At 45.6% G+C, this 25,872-nt stretch overlaps 1 protein-coding gene across 50 annotated transcripts in view; it reads left to right on the top strand.

Moving 5' to 3' along the window:
- LOC119550551 (Down syndrome cell adhesion molecule-like protein Dscam2) overlaps nt 1-25,872 on the top strand; it is a 66,791-nt gene that overhangs the window by 28,044 nt on the left and 12,875 nt on the right. For 17 of the 50 annotated variants that reach the window (XM_037859299.1, XM_037859297.1, XM_037859308.1 and 14 more), the window contains 4 exons: nt 8,969-9,813; nt 9,870-10,031; nt 15,068-15,367; nt 25,701-25,820. In XM_037859299.1, the coding sequence (XP_037715227.1) occupies nt 8,969-9,813; nt 9,870-10,031; nt 15,068-15,367; nt 25,701-25,820 (1,427 nt within the window). Of the gene's footprint in view, nt 1-476; nt 601-1,515; nt 1,640-2,742; nt 2,867-3,631; nt 3,753-6,519; nt 6,644-8,968; nt 9,814-9,869; nt 10,032-12,516; nt 12,808-13,310; nt 13,602-13,926; nt 14,218-14,355; nt 14,603-15,067; nt 15,368-17,459; nt 17,748-18,972; nt 19,261-19,360; nt 19,649-19,721; nt 20,010-21,858; nt 22,147-22,653; nt 22,939-23,192; nt 23,472-25,700; nt 25,821-25,872 lie in introns of those variants that run through there. The other 33 variants (XM_037859336.1, XM_037859309.1, XM_037859329.1 and 30 more) reach the window with 17 other exon arrangements.

Consider the following 25,872-nt stretch of genomic DNA (forward strand, 5'->3'; position numbering starts at 1 on the left):
TATAGGCAGTTTCTCTAGAAGCAAAGATAGACTAATCCTAAATCTTTGTAGAGCCCGTGGGCAGTGTAGCTCCCAAAGTGGATATAAAAGACGAAGTTAATCTCGCTCGGGTGGCTCTGAGTCACAGTCTTGCTATAGTTTGTCCAGCCCAATCCTATCCGGTACCAGCCTTTCGGTGAGTTCTAGAGATTCAAGGGGGTTCCCAACATATAGGCAGTTTATCTAGAGGTTAAGGTAGACTAAGCTCATCCTAAATCTTTGTAGAGCCCGTGGGCAGCGTAGCTCCCAAAGTGGATCCCAACGATCGGATCAAGTGGGTTGACAAGCCTGAGGGCAGCTCTCTCAATTTGCTTTGCCCTGCACAGTCTTTCCCTATGCCAATTGCCCGGTAAGCTGAGTCTCCACCTCATTTGTTTCAGGCAGTTTTCTTAGAAGATAGTTAGGAGCACCTTGATAAGCACTTATATTACTTGCAGAACCCGTTGGCAGTGTAGCACCCAAGGTGGATGTAAAAGATCGTATCACTTGGCTGGACAAGCCTCGGGGTCAGGCCTTGAACTTGCTGTGTCCAGCTCAGTCGTACCCCATGCCAGCTTATAGGTATGAGTTTTCGCTTTTATTATCCCCGTCTCAGGCAGTTTTGCTATGAGTATGGCATTAGTTTGACTATTGACATATTTCAGAACCTGTGGGGAGTGTGGGACCCAAAGTTGATATGCACGATAAGATGGATTTCACCATCAGAAGTTCTAACAAATCGTTAAATTTGTTTTGCAAAGCGCAAGGCTTTCCAATGCCAGCATTTAGGTAATGACATTGTTGAGTACAGCCTGTCGGGTTTTCTTTAGATCAGGGCTTTTAGTGAAAGATAATTGTCAAACCTTTCTTTCAGAGCCTGTTGGTAGTGTTGGCCCCAAAGTTGATATGCAGGACAAGTTTGGTGTAAATATCAGGGAATCAAATAACTCGTTGAACTTATTATGCAAAGCTCAAGGATATCCAATGCCAGCGTTTAGGTAAACACATTGTTGAGTACTGCCCATCAGATCAGGGTTTTCTTTCGAGAATTTAGATATAGAGTATGAACACATATATTTTCAGAGCCTGTTGGCAGTGTGGGACCCAAGGTTGAGATAAAAGATAAACTGGGAATATTTATGGCAAAATCCAATAGATCGCTGGCCTTGCTTTGCCCTGCTCAATCCTATCCAATACCAGCCTATAGGTAATTGCTCAAGATACACATTGTCCTGTATGTAAACACTTTCAGGCAGTTTATTCGAATCACAACTATAACCAAACTTTTCTCAGAACCAATTGGTAGTGTTGCTCCCCGGGTTAATCGCAAAGATGAGTTTAATCACGACCGCATAAGGAGCTCCAGGACTATTTCCATTCAGTGTCCTGCTCAGGCTTATCCGGTGCCCTTTTATAGGTAATGTCGAGTGCTCAGATTTCCACATTCAAGTAGTATTTATAGGATAGGTTGATCTCACATAATTCAACTACTTTCAGAGCCTGTTGGTAGTGTGGCGCCAAAAGTAAATAAAAACGATGAGTTTAGTCATGATCGTATTGCCGTTGGGGGCATTGTGGCACTTCGTTGTCCGGCTCAGTCCTTTCCGGTTCCCTTTTATAGGTTAGTTATTGTCGAGTTTTGTATTCCTCATCCCATGGGCAGCTACTTATTCTCTTGATATTTTGTCATCTGTAAACTTATAGAGCCCGTGGGCAGCGTGGCACCACGTGTGAACAAAAAGGACGGCTTCAGTCACGACAGCATTCGCCAGGGCAGGACAATAGCCATTTTCTGTCCTGCCCAGGCCTACCCAGTGCCCTTCTATAGGTAACTTGTGGCCCATACGTACCAGCTGTCAAATTGTGCGGCTTGTCCAAAGTTTTCCAATTAGAGCTTAGATTTAGTTGGCAAGCCTCATTGGCTTCAAACTCTAATTAGCTTTGTGTTCAGAACTGCCGCCCGATTTAACCCATTCAGAGTCACGCAGTGACACCCCCCTCCCCTGAAAAAGTTAGTTGAGTGGCAAGTAAATTCCATTATTGTCGAGTTACTGGGGCAGTTTTCAATCTTAGTATAGGTTTATGGTTCTCACTCCCCACTTTTGTTGGTTCTAGAGCCTGTGGGCAGTGTGCCACCCAAGATCAGTGTGGGTGAGCGTCGTAAGGACGCAGAGGTTCCCCAAACTGGGGACATAAGCATATTTTGTCCGGCGCAATCTTATCCAGTTCCAGCGTTCAGGTGAGCCCTGCACCATTGTCTTTCAGGCAGTTTTCACTTGAGCTTAGTTTTGGAGTATATTCAATATCGATTATCTTTTTAGAGCCTGTTGCCAGTGTAGGTCCCAAAATAAGTGTGGGTGAACGTCTCCGGGATGCAGGGGCACCATCCAAATCAACTCTGACCCTCTTTTGTCCAGCCCAATCGTATCCAGTTCCGTCGTTCAGGTAATCCCCAAACCATTCAGGCAGATTTCAGGACTAGCTTTAATTTAAAACTTGGAATTAAATTAATTATTCTTTTTAGAGCCTGTTGGCAGTGTAGCCCCCAAAATCAGCGTAGAGAATCGTCTGAAAAATGCCGAGGCTAGTCTGGCTTCCAGTTGTACCCTCTTTTGTCCTGGTCAAGCATATCCAGTGCCATTTTTTAGGTAAATCCCAAAAGGTTTTGGGCAGTTTTCTAGTTTACTTAGTTCTTATACTATATGTATGCCCAATATTTTATAGAGCCTGTGGGTAGCGTGGGTCCACGACTCACCTCCGGCGACAAGACGCGAAATGTTGATATTGCTTTATCCGGAAGTGGAACCTTACTTTGTCCGGCTCAGGCATATCCTGTTCCATTTTTTAGGTAACTTTCCTTAGATATTCAGGCAGTTCTCAATAGAATCTTGGTTTTGAATCGTTTTTGAAATGTTGCGATTTATTTTTCCAGAACCCATTAGTGGTGCTGCTCCCAGAGTGGAACTTATTCAAAAAATGAATATTGAATACGTTAGACTGGGAGGAATAGTTTCCATAATGTGCCCCGCGCAAGGTTTTCCAGTTCCTGTTTTTAGGTGAGGTCCAGCATTCAGGGAGTTTTCAATGCCTTATAGTTGTATCTAGTTAACATCGTATCAATAACTTTCAGAGCCAATTAGCAGTACGGTTCCTAAAGTGATATCTTTGGCCAAATTCGATATGAAGACTTATCCGGGATCTTCTACTTTGGCGCTTTTATGTCCCGCTCAAGGTTATCCTGTACCAGTGTTTAGGTAATCACAGGAGAAGTCCCAAATCTTAACAATATTCAGGCAGTTATAAAGTGTCACAAATAGCTAGTTATAATTCCAAACTATAAAATCTTTATAGAGCCGGTTTCTAGCACTGCTCCCAAGGTTCCGCCTCTGCAATCACGACCTCTGGTAGTTCCTGGTCACACCGATCTCTCAATATTGTGCCCAGCTCAGGGTTATCCTGCTCCGAGTTTTAGGTTGGTTTACTAAAATGAAACCCACTTTTTCACTGGTAAACTTATGTATTTTTTTTTGGGTGGGGGTTTCCCACATTCTGGCAGTTTTTAAATATTCACTTTTGGACCAAACTTTAATAAAGAAGTATATTTATTTTGTAGAGCCGATAAGCAGTAGTCCGCCAAAGATTAACGCTCTTACCTATAAACCTAATGTTGTGGAGTCCTTGGCGACCACCGCTATACTTTGTCCTGCGCAGGGCTATCCTGCTCCCAGTTTTAGGTGGGTAATCTTACAGACCTTAGACCAACATCAGGCTTATGTTTCGATTTTTATATAACTTTTATATAAGCCAAGTTAAAAACATATTTGTTTTTATAGAGCCCGTTGGAGGAAAGGCTCCCACTTTGCTTTCAAATGACATTAAACGATCTTGGATCGAGCGGATGCTATCCACAAATCTGGCCTTGTTTTGTCCCGCCCAGGGATTTCCAGTGCCCGCTTTTAGGTTAGACCAAGAGTTCTTACAATCTTCGTAAAAACCTTAAACTCTAATAAACGGGTAGAGTTAATTGGGGATTGATCATTTAAATTCAAGCAGACTGAATAAAGTTATTAAAGTATCCAGCGTATGAAAGAGTTAAGACCAGGCATTAATATTTGATTCTTAAATATATAAGTCCGAGTAAAGATTACTAATATAATTCCTTCTTGTATTATCCAAGGATCTATTGAATTTTTTGAGCCCTTAGACCAACATTAGGCTTAGCTTTTTAATCTATTATGAATACTTTGTAATACACTCTTCGCAGAGCCCATTTCAAGCACTGCTCCCAGAACTCCAGCTCTAGTACAAAAACCTCTGGAACTGCTAGAAGCACATGCTATATCACTACTGTGCCCCGCCCAGGGTTTTCCAGCCCCTAGTTTTCGGTAAGCCGAAGTCAATCCATGTTTTGACTAACAGAAAAAATGAATTACGATTTAACGTTACAAATCTTGATGTTTATCTCTAAAGTAATCCGATAAGTCTGTTACAATTTCAGAAACCTTGACCTTATATAAGGAGTTATAGTTATCTGGGTTAATGCAACTGAACTGAAATAAGTCACCTTTGCAATAAAGAAGAGCCTTTGGGGCTGAATAAAACGTAGAAAAGTACCTTTGCAGCATAATATATCCCACACATTCTAGCAAAACCCCTGATAGACCCCAATTATGTTATCTTCCCGTAGAACCCATTTCGGCGAAGGCCCCTGTACTTTCCGTGGACACCAAGTGGTCCGGTATCGAGAGGCGTTGCGGCATGGACATAGTGCTGCTTTGTCCCGCCCAGGCGTATCCGGTGCCCATTAGCAGGTTAGATTCTTCGGCCCTTTGAGAGCGCTTCCAAACGTGACATTAATTATGCATAAGAAGTGTGAACTCTTGCCCCCAGTGTTGTTGTTTTGAATGGGGGGACAGGGGGTGGGTGATTCGAGGGGCGGAGGGTTCATTCATAAAAATGCGCGCGCAAAGCAAAACACAAACAAAATAGGCACGCAGAAAAGTAAGCTATGTAAACAAAACATAAACAGAGTGGCAGAAAGAGAGGGAGAGCAGCGGTTTGCATGTGTGGGTGCTGCCCCTTTCCCTTTCCGTTTTGCACTGGTGTGAGTGGGCAGTTTGTAAACAAACCGGCGCTCAGCTGGTTCGCTCTCCTGCCCTCTCTCTAGCACGCTCTCTCTCTTTTGCCACTGCGCATGCTTGGCATCCACAGAAATTTCCCAAGCAATTTCCCCTCCGAAACTCGTGTGGATCGCAACTGTCTCGCTCGCACACCCGTTTATGAATGAACGCACGTTTTTGGGTCAACAACCGTGGGTTTGTGCCACTTTCTTAAGGTCACCCGACATTGAAAGGGGGCGGGGCGGGCGTTGGTGACCTCTACTTGTTGCGCGCTCAGCTGTTGCCACTTTAACACGCGTTTCTGCGCATGTCTTTGGCCTTAACTTTGACCGACATGAAATATGCATTATTTATCTTGGTGTCTCTTTTCGTTCCGACTTTTCTAGTTGCCAAAGTTTTTCCGTGTCATTCGGGTCAGGTTCGCGACCTCGTGGGGTCACGTCCAATGGCAGAGTGAAAGTCTGTGGCTTCAAATTAAACGAAAAGTACTTAGAGACTTTCGTTGACCCCCAAGCACATTCAGCCAGTTTATTGTTTGCACTTACACACGGGTTAATTAATAGGTGACTTCATTTACAGAGCCCGTTGGCGCCAAGGCCCCGACCTTTTCCCTCGAGTACAAGCTCATCGAGGTGGAAAAGTCAAAGGGCTCGGCTTTCGCTTTACTGTGTCAGGCGCAAGCCTTTCCAGTACCCCTCATTAGGTAAGCCCAACATTCAGAGCAGTTACCCAGGAAATTCAGTTTGTAGAACCTGCACTCTATTGTCACTTTCACCTTTCCAGAACCCATTGGTTCCAAGGCCCCGGCGGTGCAAACAGGTGTCATGGTCTTTCAGCAGCACGTTCCGTTGCTATCCACTTTCTCCATGCTCTGTCAGGCTCAAGCCTTTCCGGTCCCAGTTTTTAGGTAAAAGTGTTAATGAAAATATTAAAATAGAAATGATACATTAGGAGAGACCCACATTCAGAGCAGTTGCACAGAAAATTCAGCTTTTAGAATGTAGACTTTATTTGTGTTTTCAATTTCCTAGAACCCATTGGATCCAAGGCTCCATCGGTTCCAACAGGAGTGCTGGCCTTCCAGCAAAGTGTTCCAATTCAGTCCACCTTTGCAATGCTTTGCCAGGCTCAAGCGTTTCCCGTACCAGTTTATAGGTACAATGATACTTCTTTCAGTTTATATGACAATTATATTGCAGAGATATTAACCATTTTAGGCTTTTGTCTTTTTGTTGTCAGGTTTAGGGTACAGTTTATATACGTTGCCTCATGTTTGATAACAATACTATAATAGTCTCAAGTTTTTATAAACCCAACATTCAGTCAGTGTTCTCTTAGGTAATTTCCCACACCTAATTAACAATGACTTTTGACCTTTTAGAGCCTGTGGGATTCAAGGCGCCCAGTTTTCCTAGCGTAGCCTCAACTTTCACCATACAGACGCCCCAAAATAGCACGTTGGCCCTCACCTGCGAAGCCCAATCCTATCCTGTGCCCATATTTAGGTAATTAAAGACCCCTTCTACCAAGGTCCAACGCTGCCCAACTGGTTCTGTGTAGGATTATAGTATATCAAGTATGCCAAAATGTTGTTTAAAAAATTTATTTATTTTAGAACCCGTAGGGGCGAAGGCTCCGACCTTTTCGAGTGACTCCAAGGGCAGCATATTCGAGCGTACGATTCATGCCAGCTTTGCCCTGTTGTGTCAGGCTCAGGCTTTTCCCGTTCCCATCATTAGGCAAGTTTCAGTTGATAGGATTTTTGGTAACACTTCTTTAAAAACTTTACAGAACCCATTGGTGCCAGGGCTCCAACATTCTCCTCCGACTACAACTCCTTCTCCTATGCCCGTGCTGTGGGTCAGAGTTTCGCAATGCTTTGTCAGGCTCAGGCTTTTCCAGTGCCCATAATGAGGTTAGCTTTGCTCTTGGTATCCATCAGGCGGTTTTCTTAGCTTTAATTTATCGATAGATTTCTAAATTTGAGATTATTAATTACAGAGCCTATCGGTGCCAGAGCTCCCACGTTCTCAACCGAGTCAAATTCTTTTTCGTACACCCGCTCTGTGGGTCAGAGTTTTGCGGTGCTCTGTCAAGCACAAGCTTATCCTGTTCCAATCATGAGGTTAGAAAAGACTTGTTTTGACATCAGGCAGTTTTCCCATACCCATGAGATAATAACTTATATGCCAAATAATTGTTTACAGAACCGATTGGTGCTAGGGCTCCCACATTTTCAACGGATTCAAATATTTTTTCCTATATTCGGCCAGTGGGTCACAGTTTTGCTTTACTTTGCCAAGCTCAGGCCTATCCAGTTCCTGCTATGAGGTAGGGTTCTTTTAGTTTACATCAGAATCCATTCGGGCAGTTTTCTAGACCTTCCCTAAGAACACTTTTAACTTTATCGAAGCTTACTACTATACCTTGCAGAGCCTGTTGGTGCTAAAGCTCCCACCTTTGCTACTGTTTCAAAGATTTCCAGTCTACTCGGCTCAAGCTCGAGTGATATAGTGCTGCTCTGCCAGGCTCAAGCATTTCCAGTTCCCTATACACGGTAATTCCCTGCAATTCAGGCGGTTAAGGAGGTTTCTTTTATATTTTTCCCAGAACCTGTTAGTGCCAAGGGTCCTACTTTTGCATCCGATATGAAAAGCTATACCTTTGTGCGTCATTTTGGTCAGAGTTTCGCGTTACTGTGTCAGGCGCAGGCTTATCCAGTGCCCCTGATAAGGTAGTCATTAAATAGACATAAGACAAATCCCAAAAAATTCCCATAAGAAGCATATTGTTATTCTTTTTGTAGAGCCAGTTGGCGCCAAAGCTCCAACCTTTTCGGGCGAGTCCAAGAGTTTCACATTTGTCAAAGAGATATCCACTAGTTTTGCCCTACTCTGCCAGGCGCAGGCATTTCCAGTACCCATTATCAGGTTAGTCCAACACTTAGGCAGTTTTTCACATATTTACTACTAGGGGATAAGTCTACATGTGCTAAAATTTTTCAGAGCCCGTGGGTAGTGTATCTCCTAAAATATCCGGTGGACGGCTGCAGGAAATTACAAAGACAGCGACCACAGACTTGGCCATCTTGTGCCTGGGACAATCGTTTCCCACTCCCTCGTTTAGGTAATGAAGGTTTAACAGTTAGGATCAACATTCAGGCAGCAAAAATGGTGTTCAAATTGACTACTTATCGAAATCCGATCTATTTCAGAACCCATTGGCAGTGTAGCTCCTACAATATCGGGAGATCGCCTGCAGGAACAGACCCAGAAGATAGGGAATAGTTTTTCTATCCTTTGCCAGGGACAAGCGTACCCCCATCCAGTGTTTAGGTAGATACCTGTATATATTTATATTTAGTGAGGAAGACTTTCAGGCAGTCACTTAAGCAAAGTTGATGGGCTTACTATAAATGCTTCGATATACATATATCACAATTTTCAGAACCCGTTGGTCTCGTTAAGCCCCGCATTTCGGTTAAAAGCATTGAGATCAACGAAGTGCCTATTTATGGGACCTTTGTTGGACATTGTCCAGGACAGGGCTATCCAGTACCAGTTTATAGGTAGATTGCTAGGTTCCCTTGATGAGGTCGATGATAGGTTTTCCCAAACCCCCAAGAAGTGGTGCACAGAATGAGCAGGGAGTTTGAAATGTTTTAAAAGGTAAGTAATATCCGTCACCGAACATGAAGAAGGTAAGTAGCTCGCGTTCTTGGATTAAAGGAATACTGCTCACCAAAAAGACTGCCTCACTCTGTGCCCACTTCTTCCCAATGCCAACTCTAAGCCTTGGAGCTCTCTATTAACACTCTCCTCTCGTTCCAGATGGTACAAATTCATCGAGGGCACAACCCGCAAGCAAGCTGTGGTGTTAAATGATCGTGTGAAGCAGGTTTCCGGCACTCTCATCATCAAGGACGCAGTAGTTGAGGACTCTGGAAAGTACCTGTGCGTGGTCAACAATTCCGTGGGTGGCGAGAGCGTTGAGACCGTACTGACCGTCACCGCCCCGCTTTCCGCCAAGATCGATCCCCCCACCCAAACAGTGGACTTCGGACGCCCCGCGGTATTCACCTGCCAATACACCGGAAATCCCATCAAGACTGTTAGCTGGATGAAGGACGGCAAGGTCATTGGTCACAGCGAACCCGTGCTGCGCATCGAATCCGTTAAGAAGGAGGATAAGGGCATGTACCAGTGCTTCGTGAGGAATGACCAGGAATCCGCTGAGGCCAGTGCAGAACTGAAGCTCGGCGGCCGCTTTGATCCCCCCGTCATCCGACAGGCCTTCCAGGAAGAGACCATGGAACCCGGACCAAGTGTATTCCTCAAGTGCGTCGCCGGTGGAAACCCCACGCCCGAGATCTCCTGGGAACTGGACGGAAAGAAGATTGCCAACAACGATCGCTACCAGGTGGGACAGTATGTGACGGTCAACGGAGATGTGGTTTCCTATCTGAACATAACCTCGGTCCATGCCAACGACGGTGGTCTCTACAAGTGCATAGCCAAGAGCAAGGTGGGCGTGGCAGAGCACTCGGCCAAGTTGAATGTCTATGGTCTTCCCTACATCCGTCAAATGGAGAAGAAGGCCATCGTGGCTGGCGAGACCCTCATTGTGACCTGTCCCGTAGCTGGCTACCCCATTGATTCGATTGTCTGGGAACGAGGTGAGTGGATACATTATAAGCTTTAAATATCCTTAGTTAATCCCTCCTTTCATTAGATAACCGTGCCCTGCCCATCAACCGCAAACAGAAGGTCTTCCCCAACGGAACTCTGATCATCGAGAATGTGGAACGCAACTCAGACCAGGCGACCTACACTTGTGTGGCCAAGAATCAGGAGGGATACTCCGCCCGCGGATCTCTAGAAGTGCAAGTTATGGGTAAGTTGACAATTGCCCCTTTCTCCCAGACTTCCCAAGCTCTGGTCGATGCTACTTTTTGGGCGGGTCTCAAATTTTCAGCCTCAACGTTGGTCGATAGTTTTTCTCTGAATCGAAACCCCAAACCCCTCGCTCAGTTCCACCGCAGGTTGTGCCCTTTGACTTTGGGGAGGAGACCATCAACATGAACGACATGGTCTCGGCCACGTGCACGGTGAACAAGGGCGACACTCCACTGGAGTTGTACTGGACCACGGCACCGGATCCGACGACGGGCGTGGGTCGCCTGATGTCCAACGACGGCATCCTGATCACCAAGACGACGCAGCGCATCAGCATGCTGAGCATCGAGTCCGTGCATGCCCGCCACCGGGCCAATTACACCTGTGTGGCCAGGAATGCGGCCGGGGTGATCTACCACACGGCCGAGCTGCGTGTCAACGGTTCGCTTGTTGCCCCTTCAAGTCGTAGATTGATTAGTCCTTTGGTTTTTGATTTCCGTTTCCTTGATCCTACTCGCTTCCTCCTCGGCTCCCTGCGCAGTGTTGCCCCAGATCGTGCCCTTTGACTTCGGCGAGGAGAGTGTCAACGAGCTGGACATGGTCTCGGCCTCCTGCACGGTGAACAAGGGCGACCTGCCCATCGATGTGGCCTGGACCAAGAACGGCGGTCGGGTCTACACCAACGATGGCATCGTGGTGACCAAGACCAGCACCCGCATGAGTGTCCTGAGCATCGAGTCCGCCAGGGCGCGACATGCCGGCAACTATTCCTGCGTGGCCACCAACAATGCGGGCGAGACCCGGCAATGGGCAGTCCTGGCCGTCAACGGTTAATAGCCTCGATTTGTGATCTATTCCTAGGATTTTTTTGATTGATTTTCCGTTGGTTATCTTCCGTTAACCCAATCCCACCCCAGTCTTGCCCCAGGTCGTGCCCTTTGACTTTGGCGAGGAGAGCATCAACGAGTTGGACATGGTTTCGGCCTCGTGTACGGTTAACAAGGGTGATCTGCCCGTGGACATCTATTGGACGAAGAACGGAGGTCGAGTGTACACCAACGATGGTCTGATTGTGACCCGGAACAGCCAGCGCCTGAGTGTCCTGAGCATCGAATCCGTGCGAGCGCGTCATGCGGGAAACTACTCCTGCGTGGCCACCAACAACGCGGGGGCCATCACCCAGTCCGCCATGCTAGCAGTCAATGGTTATTGTCCAGCTTATAAGTCTGAGGTCTTAAGTTTTCCTTGTCTTCTTTTGCTTTTTGCCTTTCCCTCCCCACTCATCCAGTTCTGCCCCAAATTATGCCCTTCGATTTTGGCGAGGATGTGATCAACGAACTAGACATGGTATCCGCTTACTGCACCGTGAACCGGGGGGATCTGCCGGTCGACATAGCCTGGACCAAGAACGGCGGTCGCGTGTACACCAATGATGGTCTGATAGTCACCCGGAACAGCCAACGCATCAGCGTACTGAGCATCGAGTCCGTAAGGGCCCGACATGCCGGGAACTACTCCTGCGTGGCCACCAACAATGCCGGCGAGACCAGGCAATCCGCTATCCTGGCTGTCAATGGTTATTCTCAAGGAGCTCTTAAAATCGGTTTTGTTTCTTAGATTTTCGTTTGGTTCTGAAACCTTTCCCCTCTCTCCTTTCACTACCTCCATTGCCATGCAGTTCCACCTTCAATAGCGCCGTTCTCCTTCGGTGATGATCCCGTGAACACGGGTGAGAATGCCGGAGTTCAGTGCATGGTGCAGAAGGGCGATGTGCCCATCACCATCAAGTGGACCCTCAATTCGCGACCTATCATCAACGGCGAGGAGGGAATCACCATACTGAAACTGTCTCCCAAGACGAGTGTTCTGAACATAGCCGCCGTCGAACAGGATCACCGAGGGGTCTTTAAGTGCATAGCGGAGAATAAGGCGGGTTCTAGTTTCACCACATCGGAGCTGAAAGTCAACGGTACACGGAGAAGGGACCCCTTTTCACTTTCACTTTAATTTATATTTTTTATTTAACTTTGATTTTATTTAAACCTTCCTTTATCTTTAGTTCCACCCCATGTTCTGCCTTTCAACTTTGGCAGTGAAATCTTTAATATGGGTGATGTTCTGAGCATCAACTGTGTTGTCCTCAAGGGTGATTTACCCTTACAAATCCATTGGACTTTGAATGGTGAGCCTGTGGCCACAGGTGTGGATGGATTCACTGTGATGCAGTTGAACCAACGCACCAGTTACCTGAGTGTGGATGCCCTGGAGGCCAAGCATCGCGGTTCCTACAGCTGTGTGGCCCAGAACTTGGCAGGTCGAGCGATTTATGCCGCTGATCTGCAAGTGAATGGTTGGTGAAACTCCCCATTAGATCTCTCTCTATATCCGTCTGTAAAGCTGCTTCCTACTAACATGTATATGGTTTATTTGGTGGCTTAGAGCTTTGTCTTCTTATCGAGAATAAAAGGATTTCCCCTCTCTAGTTGCACCGCAGATCAGTCCCTTTTACTTTGGTGATGAGCCCTTGAACCGCGGGGAAGTGGCAAGTGTAAACTGTGTGGTCCCCAAAGGGGATCTGCCCCTAGATATCTATTGGACATTGAATTCCGCTCTCATTGTGAACGGTGAGCTGGGATTTACTTTGGTGCGGCTGAATAAGCGGACAAGTTCGCTGAATGTTGATTCCTTGGAGGCTGTCCATCGGGGCAGCTACAAATGCATAGCGAACAATTCAGCGGGATATGCTGAATACGTTTCCACACTAGATGTGAACGGTTTGTTTGATTTAATCTCTATTGCTACTAGAAATTTCCTAGACTTCTATTAAGTTATATTTTTTTGTTAATTATCTTGATTTTATCTACCTCATCTCCATTTCTCTAAAAGTTCCTCCACAAATTCAACCTTTTGACTTTGGTTCTGAGCCATCGAATACTGGTGAGGTTTCTGGCAGCTTTTGCATGGTCCCCAAGGGTGATCTGCCCATGGAGATCCGCTGGACCTTGAATTCAGCACCCATCATTACCGGCGAACATGGATTTTCCCTGTCGCGTCTTAACCCGCGAACCAGCTCCTTGAGCATTGATTCACTTGAAGCCAGGCATCGAGGGCTGTACAAATGTATTGCCTCCAACAAGGCGGGCAGCGCTGAATACAGTGCTGAGTTGCACGTGAATGGTCATTACTCATATCATACTCATAGTTCTTAGTTAACGTTTTATTTGATTTTATTTACTTGAGTTTTAATCGTTTGCCACTCACTCCCCGTCCATTTAAGTGCCGCCACAGGTGTTGCCCTTTAGTTTCGGCGAATCTGCCGCCGATGTGGGCGATATTGCCAGTGCCAATTGTGTGGTGCCCAAGGGAGATCTGCCCCTGGAGATACGCTGGTCCCTCAACTCGGCTCCCATTATAAACGGTGAAAATGGTTTCACCTTGATGCGCTTAAACAAGCGCACGAGTCTCTTGAATATTGATTCCCTGAGTGCGTTTCATCGCGGTGTCTACAAGTGCATAGCCACAAATGAGGCTGGCACCAGTGAATATGTAGCTGAATTACAAGTTAATGGTTTGTCCCCACATGAAATATTAAAATATGAGCAAATAAGAGCACTCTTACTATCTATATTGTCTTCACCTAGTGTTGTTTGTTGGTGTTTGGTGTTGGAGCAGTGTTTCCTTAGCGCTGAATATAATATATATCAGCTGAATATGATTGTGCTGAATCTGATTAAAAAACTTAAGAATAAAATTGAACTAAAAGCAGGTAGTTGTAGGCACATCAACATAGTGTAAAATATTTAAAAATTATTAAAGAGACGTTCCAAGAAGCTGTTTTGACATTTTGATAGTTCAAATAAGATTGAGTTTTCCACCAACCTTCTTGTATCTAGTGCCCCCTCAAGTCATGCCCTTTGTTTTTGGTGAGGAACCTTCCAACTACGGTGACAGCACCGCAGTCCAATGCATGGTCTTCAAAGGCGATACTCCACTCCAACTGCACTGGACCCTCAATGGACAACCAATAACCAACGAGCACGTCGGAATACGCATAATCAAAATGTCCCCCAAACTGAGTTCCTTGAGCATCGACGCCATCAATGGCCAACATCGGGGGCTGTTCAAGTGCATAGCCACCAATGCGGCTGGGATGTCCGAGCAAAGCGCTGAATTGATGGTCAATGGTTAATATTCCGAATATCTGGTTTTTAAGTTATATGTTTTGTTTTCTTTCCGTTCTTCCTTATCCGTACTCCCATCCCAATTTCTGCGGTAAAGTACCGCCTCAAATCCGACCCTTCGACTTCGGCGACGAGGCTTCCAACTCTGGCGAGACCATGGGCATTCAGTGCACGGTGATCAAGGGGGATCTTCCCATCAACATTACGTGGGTCCTAAATAATCATACCCTGAACAGTGGGGAGCTGGACGTGGTGATCGGTCGTATGTCTAGCAAGTCGAGCACATTGAACATCGACTATATTGCGGCCGAGCACCGAGGGTTCTACACCTGTTTGGCTCGAAATCTGGCGGGCGAGAGCAGCTACAGTGCGGAGTTGAAAGTCAACGGTTACTGCTCCTTGATCTCTTACTTAAAAAATACAATTTATTTTGGTTTATTTCCTGACTTCTTTTGAATGATACAACCCCATCCCTCCCAGTCCTGCCCAGCATCCATCCGTTTAGCTTCGATGCCGAGGCCAATGAGGGCGACAGCGTCCAGTTGACCTGCCATGTGGCCAAAGGCGATCTCCCGTTGAGAATTCGCTGGACCCACAACGGTCTACCCCTCTTCACACACCTGGGGGTGATGGCCAGTAAGATCGGGGAGCGGATTAGCCTGCTTACAGTGGAATCGGTAAAGGCGGCCAATTCCGGGAATTATAGCTGCGTGGCAAGCAACAATGCAGGGAACGTGAGCTCTAGTGCCGAGCTGCTCGTCAATGGTTACTAACTATATTACGTAGACCTATATTATCCTTCTGTTGATTGAGATTATTTGACACCCAACCCCCCAACTCACTCACTTCCCAGTTCTGCCCCAAATTGTGCCCTTCGCCTATGAGGATCTGATAAACATGGGCGATTCTATTGATTTGTTCTGCCAAATCCAAAAGGGCGACCGCCCCATCAAGGTGCACTGGAGTTTCGAAAGGAATGCTGGAGAATCCGGCTTTGATCATTTGCAGCCCCAGATGCGAACGAATCGCATTAGTGGCAAGACGAGCATGCTGTCCATTCCCAGTGCCACTCAGGCACACACCGGTCGATACACCTGCATAGCCAGTAATAAGGCGGGAACCACTACGTATAGCGCTGATCTTACAGTGAATGGTACAAAAATTTAAAGTCTCTTAAAATAGTCTTTAGTATTTGCGGTTACGGTTACCAAAAATCTTGATAGTTTGTGCTGCTACTAATCTAACCCCATATTTCTAACTCAATCTGTCTAACGGAGCTTGTGAGGCCTACTGTGAACTTACCCACTTGGTCTTTTGTTTCTGCCCCCCAAAGTTGCCCCCAAGATAGCTTCCTTTGATTTCGGGGAGGAGCCCCTGAACTACGGAGAACCCGCGTCCGTGCAATGCACCATTTTGGGTGGTGACCTGCCCATGAATGTCACCTGGCTGCTGAATAACGCCACCATCGATAGTTTCCACGACATATCCTTCTCGCGGATCGGGAAGCGGATCAATGTGCTCTCCATTGAATCTGTGTCCGCTCACCACGCGGGATTCTATTCGTGTCATGCGCAAAATAAGGCCGGAATCACGGCGCACTCGGCGCGTCTGATAGTGAATGGTTAGCCATTGGATGGATATAAACTCTTACTAGTTATAAGATTAATGCACATGATTTATAATTTACTTATGTTGATTTGAATTCCCTTGAAAACCCCACCTCAGTACTGCCCAAAATAAGTCCCTTCTCCTTTGGCGAGGAGTCCATGAGCTACGGCGAGTTTGTCAATGTTCAGTGCACCATATCGGGTGGAGATCTGCCTGTAAACATTACCTGGACCCTGAACAATCAGCCTTTCGAGGATTACCTAGAAATCTTGACCACCAAGCGTGGGAAGCGCATCGTTGAGCTGACTATAGAAGCGGTATCGGCGAAACATGTGGGAAACTATTCCTGCGTTGCCGAAAATAGAGCCGGTGTTGTTAACCACACAGCCGAGCTGAAAGTGAATGGTTAATACTTTTCAAATATTTAGAATGCTTTTTGATTTTTCCTTTCGTTTTTACTTTCTTCACCCCCACCAAAAACTTACCTTAAATAGTGCCCCCCAAAATTTCCCCATTCGATTTCGGAGATGAGCCCGCGAACTTTGGCGAATCAGCTAGTGTTCAGTGCCTTGTGACCTCCGGTGATTTTCCGGTCAGCTTTGCATGGCTCTTCAACGGACGTGAGATCAATGAGAATGTTTACGATGTGTCTATGGTCAAGTTGGGAAAGAAAATCAGCGCGTTGTCCATAGATTATGTCCGCGATCACCATGCCGGGAACTATACTTGTGTGGCTGTCAACCGTGCTACCTCTGTTAACTTTACTGCCGAACTGGTGGTGAATGGTACTACTGCCTATAATTTAATAATCCTTCATTCTGTATGTCCTTATTTTTATTAACTTATTCTTTGTCACTTCCTCCCCGTCCCGTTTCCCACAAAGTGCCCCCAAAAATCGCACACTTTGACTTTGGCGATCATGCCATCAACTTTGAGGAGTCCGTCTCTGTGAATTGTTTGATCTACCTGGGCGATCTGCCCATGGATATCACCTGGCTGTTCAACGGGGCCCACATAAACGCATATACCGGAGTATCCATTGTGAAGGGTGGCAAGAAGGCGAGCATCCTGACCATCGATTCCGTGCATGCAGGACATGCCGGGAACTACACCTGCAAGGCCCGAAATGATGCGGACTCTGCGGAATATACGGCCGAGTTGATTGTGAATGGTATTGGGAGGGGGACCTTCAGTTTGGATAGAGCTACCTTTTATTGATTTTATTATCATTTCGATTCCCACATCCCACTTACACCCATTTAGCCCCACCCAAAATTGCGCCCTTCGATTTTGGCCAATCCCCATCGAACTTCGAGGACTCTGTTTCTGTGAACTGTCTGGTCACCTCGGGAGATCTGCCCATCGATATAGAGTGGCTCTTCGGCGGAGAGCCTATCAATTATGCTACAGGCATTGCGGTCTTACGAGGGGGCAAACGCACCAACCTTCTTACCATAGATTCAGTGCATGCAGGTCATGCGGGAAATTACACTTGCAAAGCGAAGAACAAGGCGGCCAGCAGCGAATACTCAGCGGCCCTAATTGTGAACGGTTAAAAATATTTCTCTACTTTTAAATAAGAGTTCTTTCTTGGTTTCCTAAATATTATTTCTCCATACCCCTACCCTTCCATAAAGCTCCGCCTAAGATCACACCCTTCAGCTTTGGCGAAGAGCCTGCCAATGTGGAGGACTCCTTGTCGGTGACCTGTCTCATCACTACTGGGGATCTACCCATCGATATTGAATGGTTCTTTAACGACTACGGCATTAGCTCCTATTCGGGAATTTCGGTCATGAAGGGAGGCAAGCGGAATAGTGTCTTGAGTATCGACAGTGTCCAGGCCCGTCATGCGGGAAACTATAGTTGTCGTGCAAAAAATCATGCTGCTGCTGTGAATTACACCACCGTTCTGATTGTGAATGGTACAACCATATTTGGGCTTACAATTAATAATAATACTTGTTTTGATTTATTAATTACCTATTCCATTTGAATTTGTCATTTAAAAACTCCCAAAGTTCCCCCGAAGATCACACCTTTCGACTTTGGAGATGAGCCCACCAACTTTGAGGATTCCGTATCGGTTACCTGTCTCATATCCAGCGGAGATTTACCCATCGATATTGAGTGGTTTTTTAACGACTACGGCATTAGCTCCTTTTCGGGAATTTCGGTTGTTAAGGGAGGCAAGCGGAATAGCGTATTGAGTATCGATAGTGTACAGGCCCGTCATGCGGGAAAATATAGTTGTCGGGCCAAGAATCATGCCTCTGCTGTAAATTATACCACCAGCCTGATTGTGAATGGTATTACTTCATTGGGTTTTTCTATTAATCTTAAATGTTTCCTTTAATTTATTAATTTTTCCGTTTGACTTCATTCCCAAGTTCCCCCAAAGATCACACCTTTTGACTTTGGAGATGAGCCCACCAATGTTGAGGATTCTGTGTCGGTCACTTGTTTAATATCCAGCGGAGATTTGCCCATCGATATTGAATGGTACTTTAATGACTACGGGATTAGTTCTTACTCTGGTATCACTGTTCTCAAGGGAGGGAAACGAAGCAGTGTCTTGGGTATAGATAATGTCCAGGCACGTCACGCAGGAAAATATAGTTGTCGTGCGAAGAATCATGCAGCTGCAGTCAACTACACCTCCGATCTTGTAGTGAATGGTATTTGCTATATTATTTAGGGAGAATTCAGATTAGGATTAAGACTTTTTATTAGTTTTTGTTTTACTTAAAAAACTTCCATCCTTAAAGTTCCTCCAAAAATCACACCCTTTACCTTTGGCGAGGATCCTACAAATGTGGAGGACTCTGTTTCTGTGACTTGCTTGATATCCAGCGGAGATTTGCCCATCGATATCGAGTGGTTGTTTAACGACTACGGAATAAGTTCATTCTCGGGAATGACTGTTCTAAAAGGTGGAAAGCGAACCAGCATGCTGACTATAGATAATGTCCATGCTAGTCATGCGGGAAAATATAGTTGTCGGGCCAAGAATCATGCAGCTGCTGTTAACTACACCTCCGAATTAATTGTGAATGGTACTATTTTTGACAAAGACATAATTTGTTAGGCTGATGGATTAGCTTATGATTTTTTCAATATTTATCATGTATTGTTTTTCTCAACCCAAAGTTCCTCCAAAAATCACACCCTTTACGTTCGGCGATGAACCCACAAATGTTGAGGACTCGGTTTCGGTGACTTGCTTGATCTCCAGTGGAGACTTACCCATCGATATAGAGTGGCTTTTTAACGACTACGGAATCAGCTCCTTCTCTGGAATGACTGTCTATAGAGGAGGAAAGAGAACGAGCATGTTGACCATAGACAATGTCCATGCTCGTCATGCGGGGAAATATAGTTGTCGGGCGAGGAATCATGCATCCGCTGTAAATTACACAACTGAATTGATTGTGAATGGTATTGCTAATAGAGTTCTTCTCCTAAAATTAACTAGAGTTTATTTTTCTTAAAGTTTAATTTCTGTTTTCCCCCATATCACACCCGATTCACACTAAAGCCCCACCAAAGCTAGCGCCTTTTGACTTCGGTGAATCCCCTGCTAACTTTGAGGACTCCGTTTCGGTTAACTGCCTCGTGTCCTCCGGTGATTTGCCCATTGATATCGAGTGGCTATTCAACGGGGAGCCCATTAACTACGCCTCGGGAATTGCGGTTTTGCGAGGAGGCAAGCGGACTAGTGTCCTCACAATAGACTCCGTTCATGCAGGACATGCGGGGAACTACAGCTGCAAGGCCAAGAACAAGGCAGCCAGCAGCGAATACTCGGCGGCCTTAATTGTCAATGGTTATAATACTATCTTTAATCATTTTTAGCCACTGTTTAGTTAATTACTTTGTTTTCCTCCCGTAAAATCAAGTTCCACCCAAAATCACACCCTTCGACTTTGGCGATACTCCGACGAACGTGGAGGACTCTGTATCGGTCATGTGCCTCATTTCCAATGGTGACTTACCCATTGATATCGAGTGGTTTTTCAATGATTACGGAATTAGCTCGTACTCCGGAATAAATGTAGTCAAGGGTGGCAAGAGGAACAGTATGCTAAGTATCGATAGTGTTCAAGCGCGACATGCTGGAAAGTATAGTTGTCGGGCCAAGAATCATGCTGCTGCTGTCAACTATACCACCGAGTTGATTGTAAACGGTACCCATATATGGTTTATTTGTTTCTTAGTCTTAAGATTTTTTTTTTATTTTCTTGAATTTTCATTAAAAACTACCTTCACTCCAAAGTTCCTCCAAAGATCACGCATTTCGACTTCGGAGACGAACCCACGAATGTCGAGGATTCCGTTTCGGTGACTTGTCTGATCTCCACCGGAGATTTACCCATTGACATCGAGTGGTTTTTCAATGATTACGGCATTAGCTCGTACTCCGGTATCAATGTAGTAAAAGGTGGCAAGAGGAACAGCATGCTGAGCATCGATAGTGTACAGGCCCGACATGCGGGGAAGTATAGTTGTCGGGCCAAGAACCATGCCGCAGCTGTCAACTATACCACCGAGCTGATAGTTAATGGTACTTTTGGGGACTTTATGTAATATATTTGAATTCGTTTTGATTTCGTACCTCCTTTTGTGTTAAGACCCCATGGCTTTCCCATTTTTTTTGTCACTAGTTGCCCCCAAAATAGCGCACTTCGACTTCGGCGAAGAGGCGGCCAACTTTGAAGATTCGGTCTCTGTGAACTGCCTGGTCAGTTCCGGGGACCTACCGCTCGACATCGAGTGGCTGTTTAACGACTACCCCATCAACCATTACTCGGCCATATCCACCTCGAAGATGGGAAAGCGCCTGAGTGTGCTGATGATCGATGCCGTGAATGCCCGCCACGTGGGCAACTACACCTGCAAGGCGAGGAATCTGTGGGCCTCGGCTGTTTACACGGCCCAGTTGATAGTGAATGGTACTTTTCTCTGGGAAGCCAGAGCTTTTGTACAGCACTTGAGTATCGTTCTGCTTTAGTTAGTTTCTATTTGTGACCCCACTCCTTTATTTCCTCACACAGTACACACTTATAAATTGCATGTTTGCTTTGGCTTTCGTGTCTTGGCTTTTGTAGCTTAGTTATAAGGATGATCAGTTAGCCACATTATAATTGGGAATATCTTAAGAAAATACAAATATGAATGGGATCCACAGTTCTCCTTAATGCCTTGATTACCTATTTTATTTCCAAGTTCCACCCCATATCAGTCCCTTTGAATTCGGCGATGAGCCAGCTAACTTTGGCGATTCGGTGACCGTGCAGTGTACCATTTCAAAGGGCGATCAGCCCGTGGATATCACCTGGTTGTTCAATGACTATGCCATCAACGAGTACCACGGGGTCACGACCTCGAAGATTGGCAAGAAGGTCAATGTGCTCACTATTGATTCGGTAAATGGAAACAATGCGGGAAACTACACGTGCAGGGCCAGGAATAAGGCCCAAATGGTGGAGTACACTGCTGCCCTGATTGTCAACGGTGGGACAGAGATCCAAATAGATATACATATTCCCTAAAGTAGATAGTAATCACCTTCGTTTTTATTTTTCGTATATCACTGTTGATTTTCTGCCTTTGTTTTGTGTATCCCGAAAGTCTTGCCCCAAATCACGCCCTTTGCCACCGGTTCGCAGCCCACCCATTTGGGCCAGTATATAACCTACCAGTGCACCCTGACGGAGGGTGATCTGCCCCTTAACATCCGCTGGACCTTCAACAACCAACCGCTTTTCAATGACGATGACCAGGACATCCTCATTGCCAAGATGGGTCGTCGGAGTAGTGTCTTGACCATCGAAAGTGTTGCCGATCGTCATGCGGGCAACTACAGTTGCCATGGGGAAAATGCCGCTGGGAGGGCCACATACAGCACCCAGCTGAGAGTTATAGGTTCTGACCCCAGTAGTCTTAAGAAGAGATTCTTTCCGCTGATGCGATTATGATTTAATTTTGTGCACCTTTTGTTTTACCATCCCATCACCGAAAAATCATCGTATCCAGTTCTTCCGCGCATCATACCCTTCGATTTTGAGGAAGGTCCAGCCCAAGTGGGTCAGTATCTGACACTCCATTGCTCCGTTCCTGGAGGAGACCTACCCCTAGACATCGACTGGACGCTGGATGGCCAGCAAATCTCCGAGGATCTGGGCATTACCACGTCCCGCGTGGGTCGTCGTGGAAGTGTGCTAACCATCGAGGCCGTGGAGGCCCGACATGCGGGCAATTTCACCTGCCACGCCCGCAATTTGGCCGGCCATCAGCAATATACGACGCCGCTGAACGCCTACGGTTAGGAATTCTTCGGGATTGGGTCTCTCGAGTAGTCTCTTTGTGGCCGATTACTAACCACTGCGTCCGTAAAAGTGTTGCTGCATGATCTTCTGACCTTCTGCCTCTGCTGCTGTTGTCTTAAGTTTCTCTTTTCTGTCTCTGACCGATCTGGATTCATCACTCCTTTTTGACATGGCCTGTAGCACTTTCACACAAAAAGCTTGCATGTATGACACCCAGACTGCACTGAACTGTACTAGGTAGAATAGGTTGAAAACTTATAAGAATGTATCATGTTTGATGTCATTTATTGAAAAATATCTCCCATGTGTACCATTAAATGGATTAAGTTTTATAATCACTGATAGGAATAGGGTTGTATAGGCATAACTTATTTGGAAATATATGAGTTCTTCAAGTCCCTAGACAAAAAGTAAACTTACCAGGAATAGGGGTCTATTCAACCGATTACATTTTATATTTAACTTTTATTTTTCCCCCCTTTTTTGAAACTCTGAATTGAAGTGCCCCCCAAACTGGCGCCTCTGCCCGTGAATTCGCCCCTGTACGTGGGCGACTACTACCAGCTGACCTGCGCGGTGGTTCATGGCGACGCGCCCTTCAACATTACCTGGTACTACAATGGCGAGCCCGCCGGAGACCTGCCCGGGGTCACCATCCTGATGCACGGCCGGCGCAGCAGCTCGCTGAACATCGAGAGCGTGGGTGGTGACCATGCGGGCAATTACGCCTGCAAGGGCGCCAATCGGGCAGGCGAGACCTTGGCAGAGACCACCCTGAGTGTCAAGGGTTTGTTCAAACTACTCCTTAAAACGAAATCTTACCTGGAGTTGGCTTGTTAGACTCGTAGACTCCTAGCATAGGCATCCAAGGCATCCTAGGCATCTGTAAATCCCCACCTTCTCTTTCTGTGTTTTTGGTGTTGGTACTGCATTAGCACGAACCTGTATTATACAACACGAGTTGGGGGCACTCGTAATATTCCCCCTGCTGTATAGTGTGCTGACCGATTGCACGGCTTTCTTATCACCCCATCCACCCAGAGCTGCCCCAAGTCGACCAGTTTCAGTTCAATGCCAACGGGGTGAATGGCGGCCAGGCGGTGCGGGTCATGTGCATGGTGTCCTCCGGGGACCTGCCCATCGACATCTACTGGCTGAAGGACGGACAGCCCCTGCTGCGCTCCATATACCACAAGATTGATGAGTACACCCTGATCCTGTCGCTGCGCCAGACCACCATCGGCGACTCCGGCAACTACACTTGTGTGGCCAGTAATGCGGCGGGATCGGCCAGTCGCTGGTCCATCCTGAAAGTAAAGGGTACTGCCGGACACTCCGTTGTGTATATAGCTTGTAAATTGTTCTTTTTGTTCGTTTGTATAAAGATATTCCTTTGAGTCCACCCTAAAGCAATACCAGTTTCATATACATTGATATGATATGACATAAAATAGAAATTGATAGGGGATATTAAAGAAATTGGATTAGAATCATGGAATATAAATATAAAACTAAGGTAAATTTGATAAATAGGAATAAAAGGTTATTCGAATAGCTTCTATAGATGGATTACTTACTTTAAAAATATGATAGCGAAAAATAGATAGGTCTCATGAAGATTGATCCTTAAGCTTGTGTTATAATTAGTATAGAAAACCTATAAAAGTAACTATTTCAAAAATATTATATTTAAATTTTTAGACATTTAACAATGGGTTTGAATTGGTTTAATTTTGTGACAACATATTCCATTTCTTTAATTCCAATTGAAAAGCTTAAATGAATATACCGATAAAAAGTACACCGATAAATGAAAATATCTTTTAATTTCTAAGAGCAATTTATTATCTTTCGATGCAGTTTCCAAAGTATTGACTGCACTTATTGATCAAAGCTCCCGGCAATGACTTACTTTACGATCTGACAACTTAATAATGGCACTACTTCCTGTTCCCCCCACAAATTTCCGAAGAACCACCTGTGCTGTCTTCACTGCTGCTTTCCGCTTCCGTTTGCGATGTCGGCGATTATGTGCAACTCACCTGCATTGCCAGTCGGGGGGCCACGCCCATTTTGTTCGAGTGGTGGCTAGATGGGCGGCAGGTGCACGATGACGGCGACGATGACGTCACTCAGGCCACAGTGGGCGAGCACACGAGCCTTCTGCTAATCAACAGGGCGGGGGAGGGGAATGCGGGTAACTACAGTTGCCGGGCGATCAACCAGGTGGGCGTGGCAGAGCGCCGGGCCCGGCTGACTGTGAATGGTAATTTGGGGCAATCAGATATGCCACTTCCAACTCACTTTCGTCTCCTCTTGCTCCAGCTAATCCAGTTTTTCTCGACTTCCTTGATTTTATCGATATTTCGCATCTGTAGGCCAAAGACCAAGTGAAACCAAGTCGATTGAGGTCTAAATACTTTTGTAAATATGTGAAGTTTGAACTCAACCAGTAAACCTATTAACGGCGGGCAAAGTTAGTCCAGATCTAACCTAGGTCCCACTGTATGCCTCTATCTACTCAGCTTATTCGATCGTTATCCATATGTCAAAACAGCTCAGATCTGACTCTGCACACATACATGCACAGCAACACCCACACACACAGCACTCTACTAAGCACTGTCCTTGAAAATAACTCAGGGATACGACTCACAGCCTCAAGTCCTTAAACCCCTCGAGAGGTTTTGGTTTTAATGTAAATTACAAGTTCACAGGGCTCATGCTCCAACACCGAATAAACCAATAGCTGCAAGATCTAATATCATTATCGCTTCTAATTGTCTACTTAATCCAAACTAAACTTAAACGTAACTAAGGAACTCAGTCTTTCATCTAACGAGACTGAGTCTGTGCGCTTCCACAAACGTAAACAATTCGCCCTGATCTGTCCAGCCCGTCCAGCCCCGAAATAACCCACACATCCCATTCCAATCCTTCATTAATTATCTATACTTTTATTCATCATTATTTACCTAGATAGTAAGAAACAAAACGAAAGTCTGTTGGCAAAGAAATACAAAATGCCAAGACTAAACTCTAACAGAACTTCGTTTTGCACTGATTGCATGAAATTTAACCTTTAGTTTGGTATAACTTTAGTTTCATTAAAGTCCCACTTTCATTTGTCCTTTTATCATCTTGGTTATTTGTGCTAATATTTCTGTTGTAGTTGGCCTTTTACTTTCATCTTGGATATAAGCGAATGAGTGGAAATATTTTATTGTGTTCCAATAGATGATCTTCAATCAACGTATAAGCTTTTGCATTAAGAAGGGGAGCTTTGAGATATTTCCACGCATTAAAAGAAAACTGAAATGATACGAAATTTATTTACTTTTCTAAAATCCGTTATTCAATAAAATAATTCCAACAATATGAAAAAACTTGAAAAGATCATTTCACTTTGCTTGAAACTAGGTCCGTCCTTCCGCTTCCTCTGATACTCTCAACCCTACTGCATGCCAATAATTATGCTAAGAAACCCCCACATCTCGACTAACATATTATCTTTCCACATCCGCGACAACCAACCAACTCGATCAACAGTACCGCCCAGATGGATCCTCGAACCCACCGATAAGGCCTTCGCCCAGGGTTCCGATGCCAAGGTTGAGTGCAAAGCTGATGGCTTCCCCAAACCCCAAGTCACATGGAAGAAAGCAGTTGGTACGTAAAAATTTCTTGAAACCCTAAGACAGAAGACTAAGTATCAATTATT

This window comes from Drosophila subpulchrella, chromosome 2R, assembly GCF_014743375.2.
Source record: "Drosophila subpulchrella strain 33 F10 #4 breed RU33 chromosome 2R, RU_Dsub_v1.1 Primary Assembly, whole genome shotgun sequence".
Lineage (NCBI taxonomy): Eukaryota > Metazoa > Arthropoda > Insecta > Diptera > Drosophilidae > Drosophila > Drosophila subpulchrella.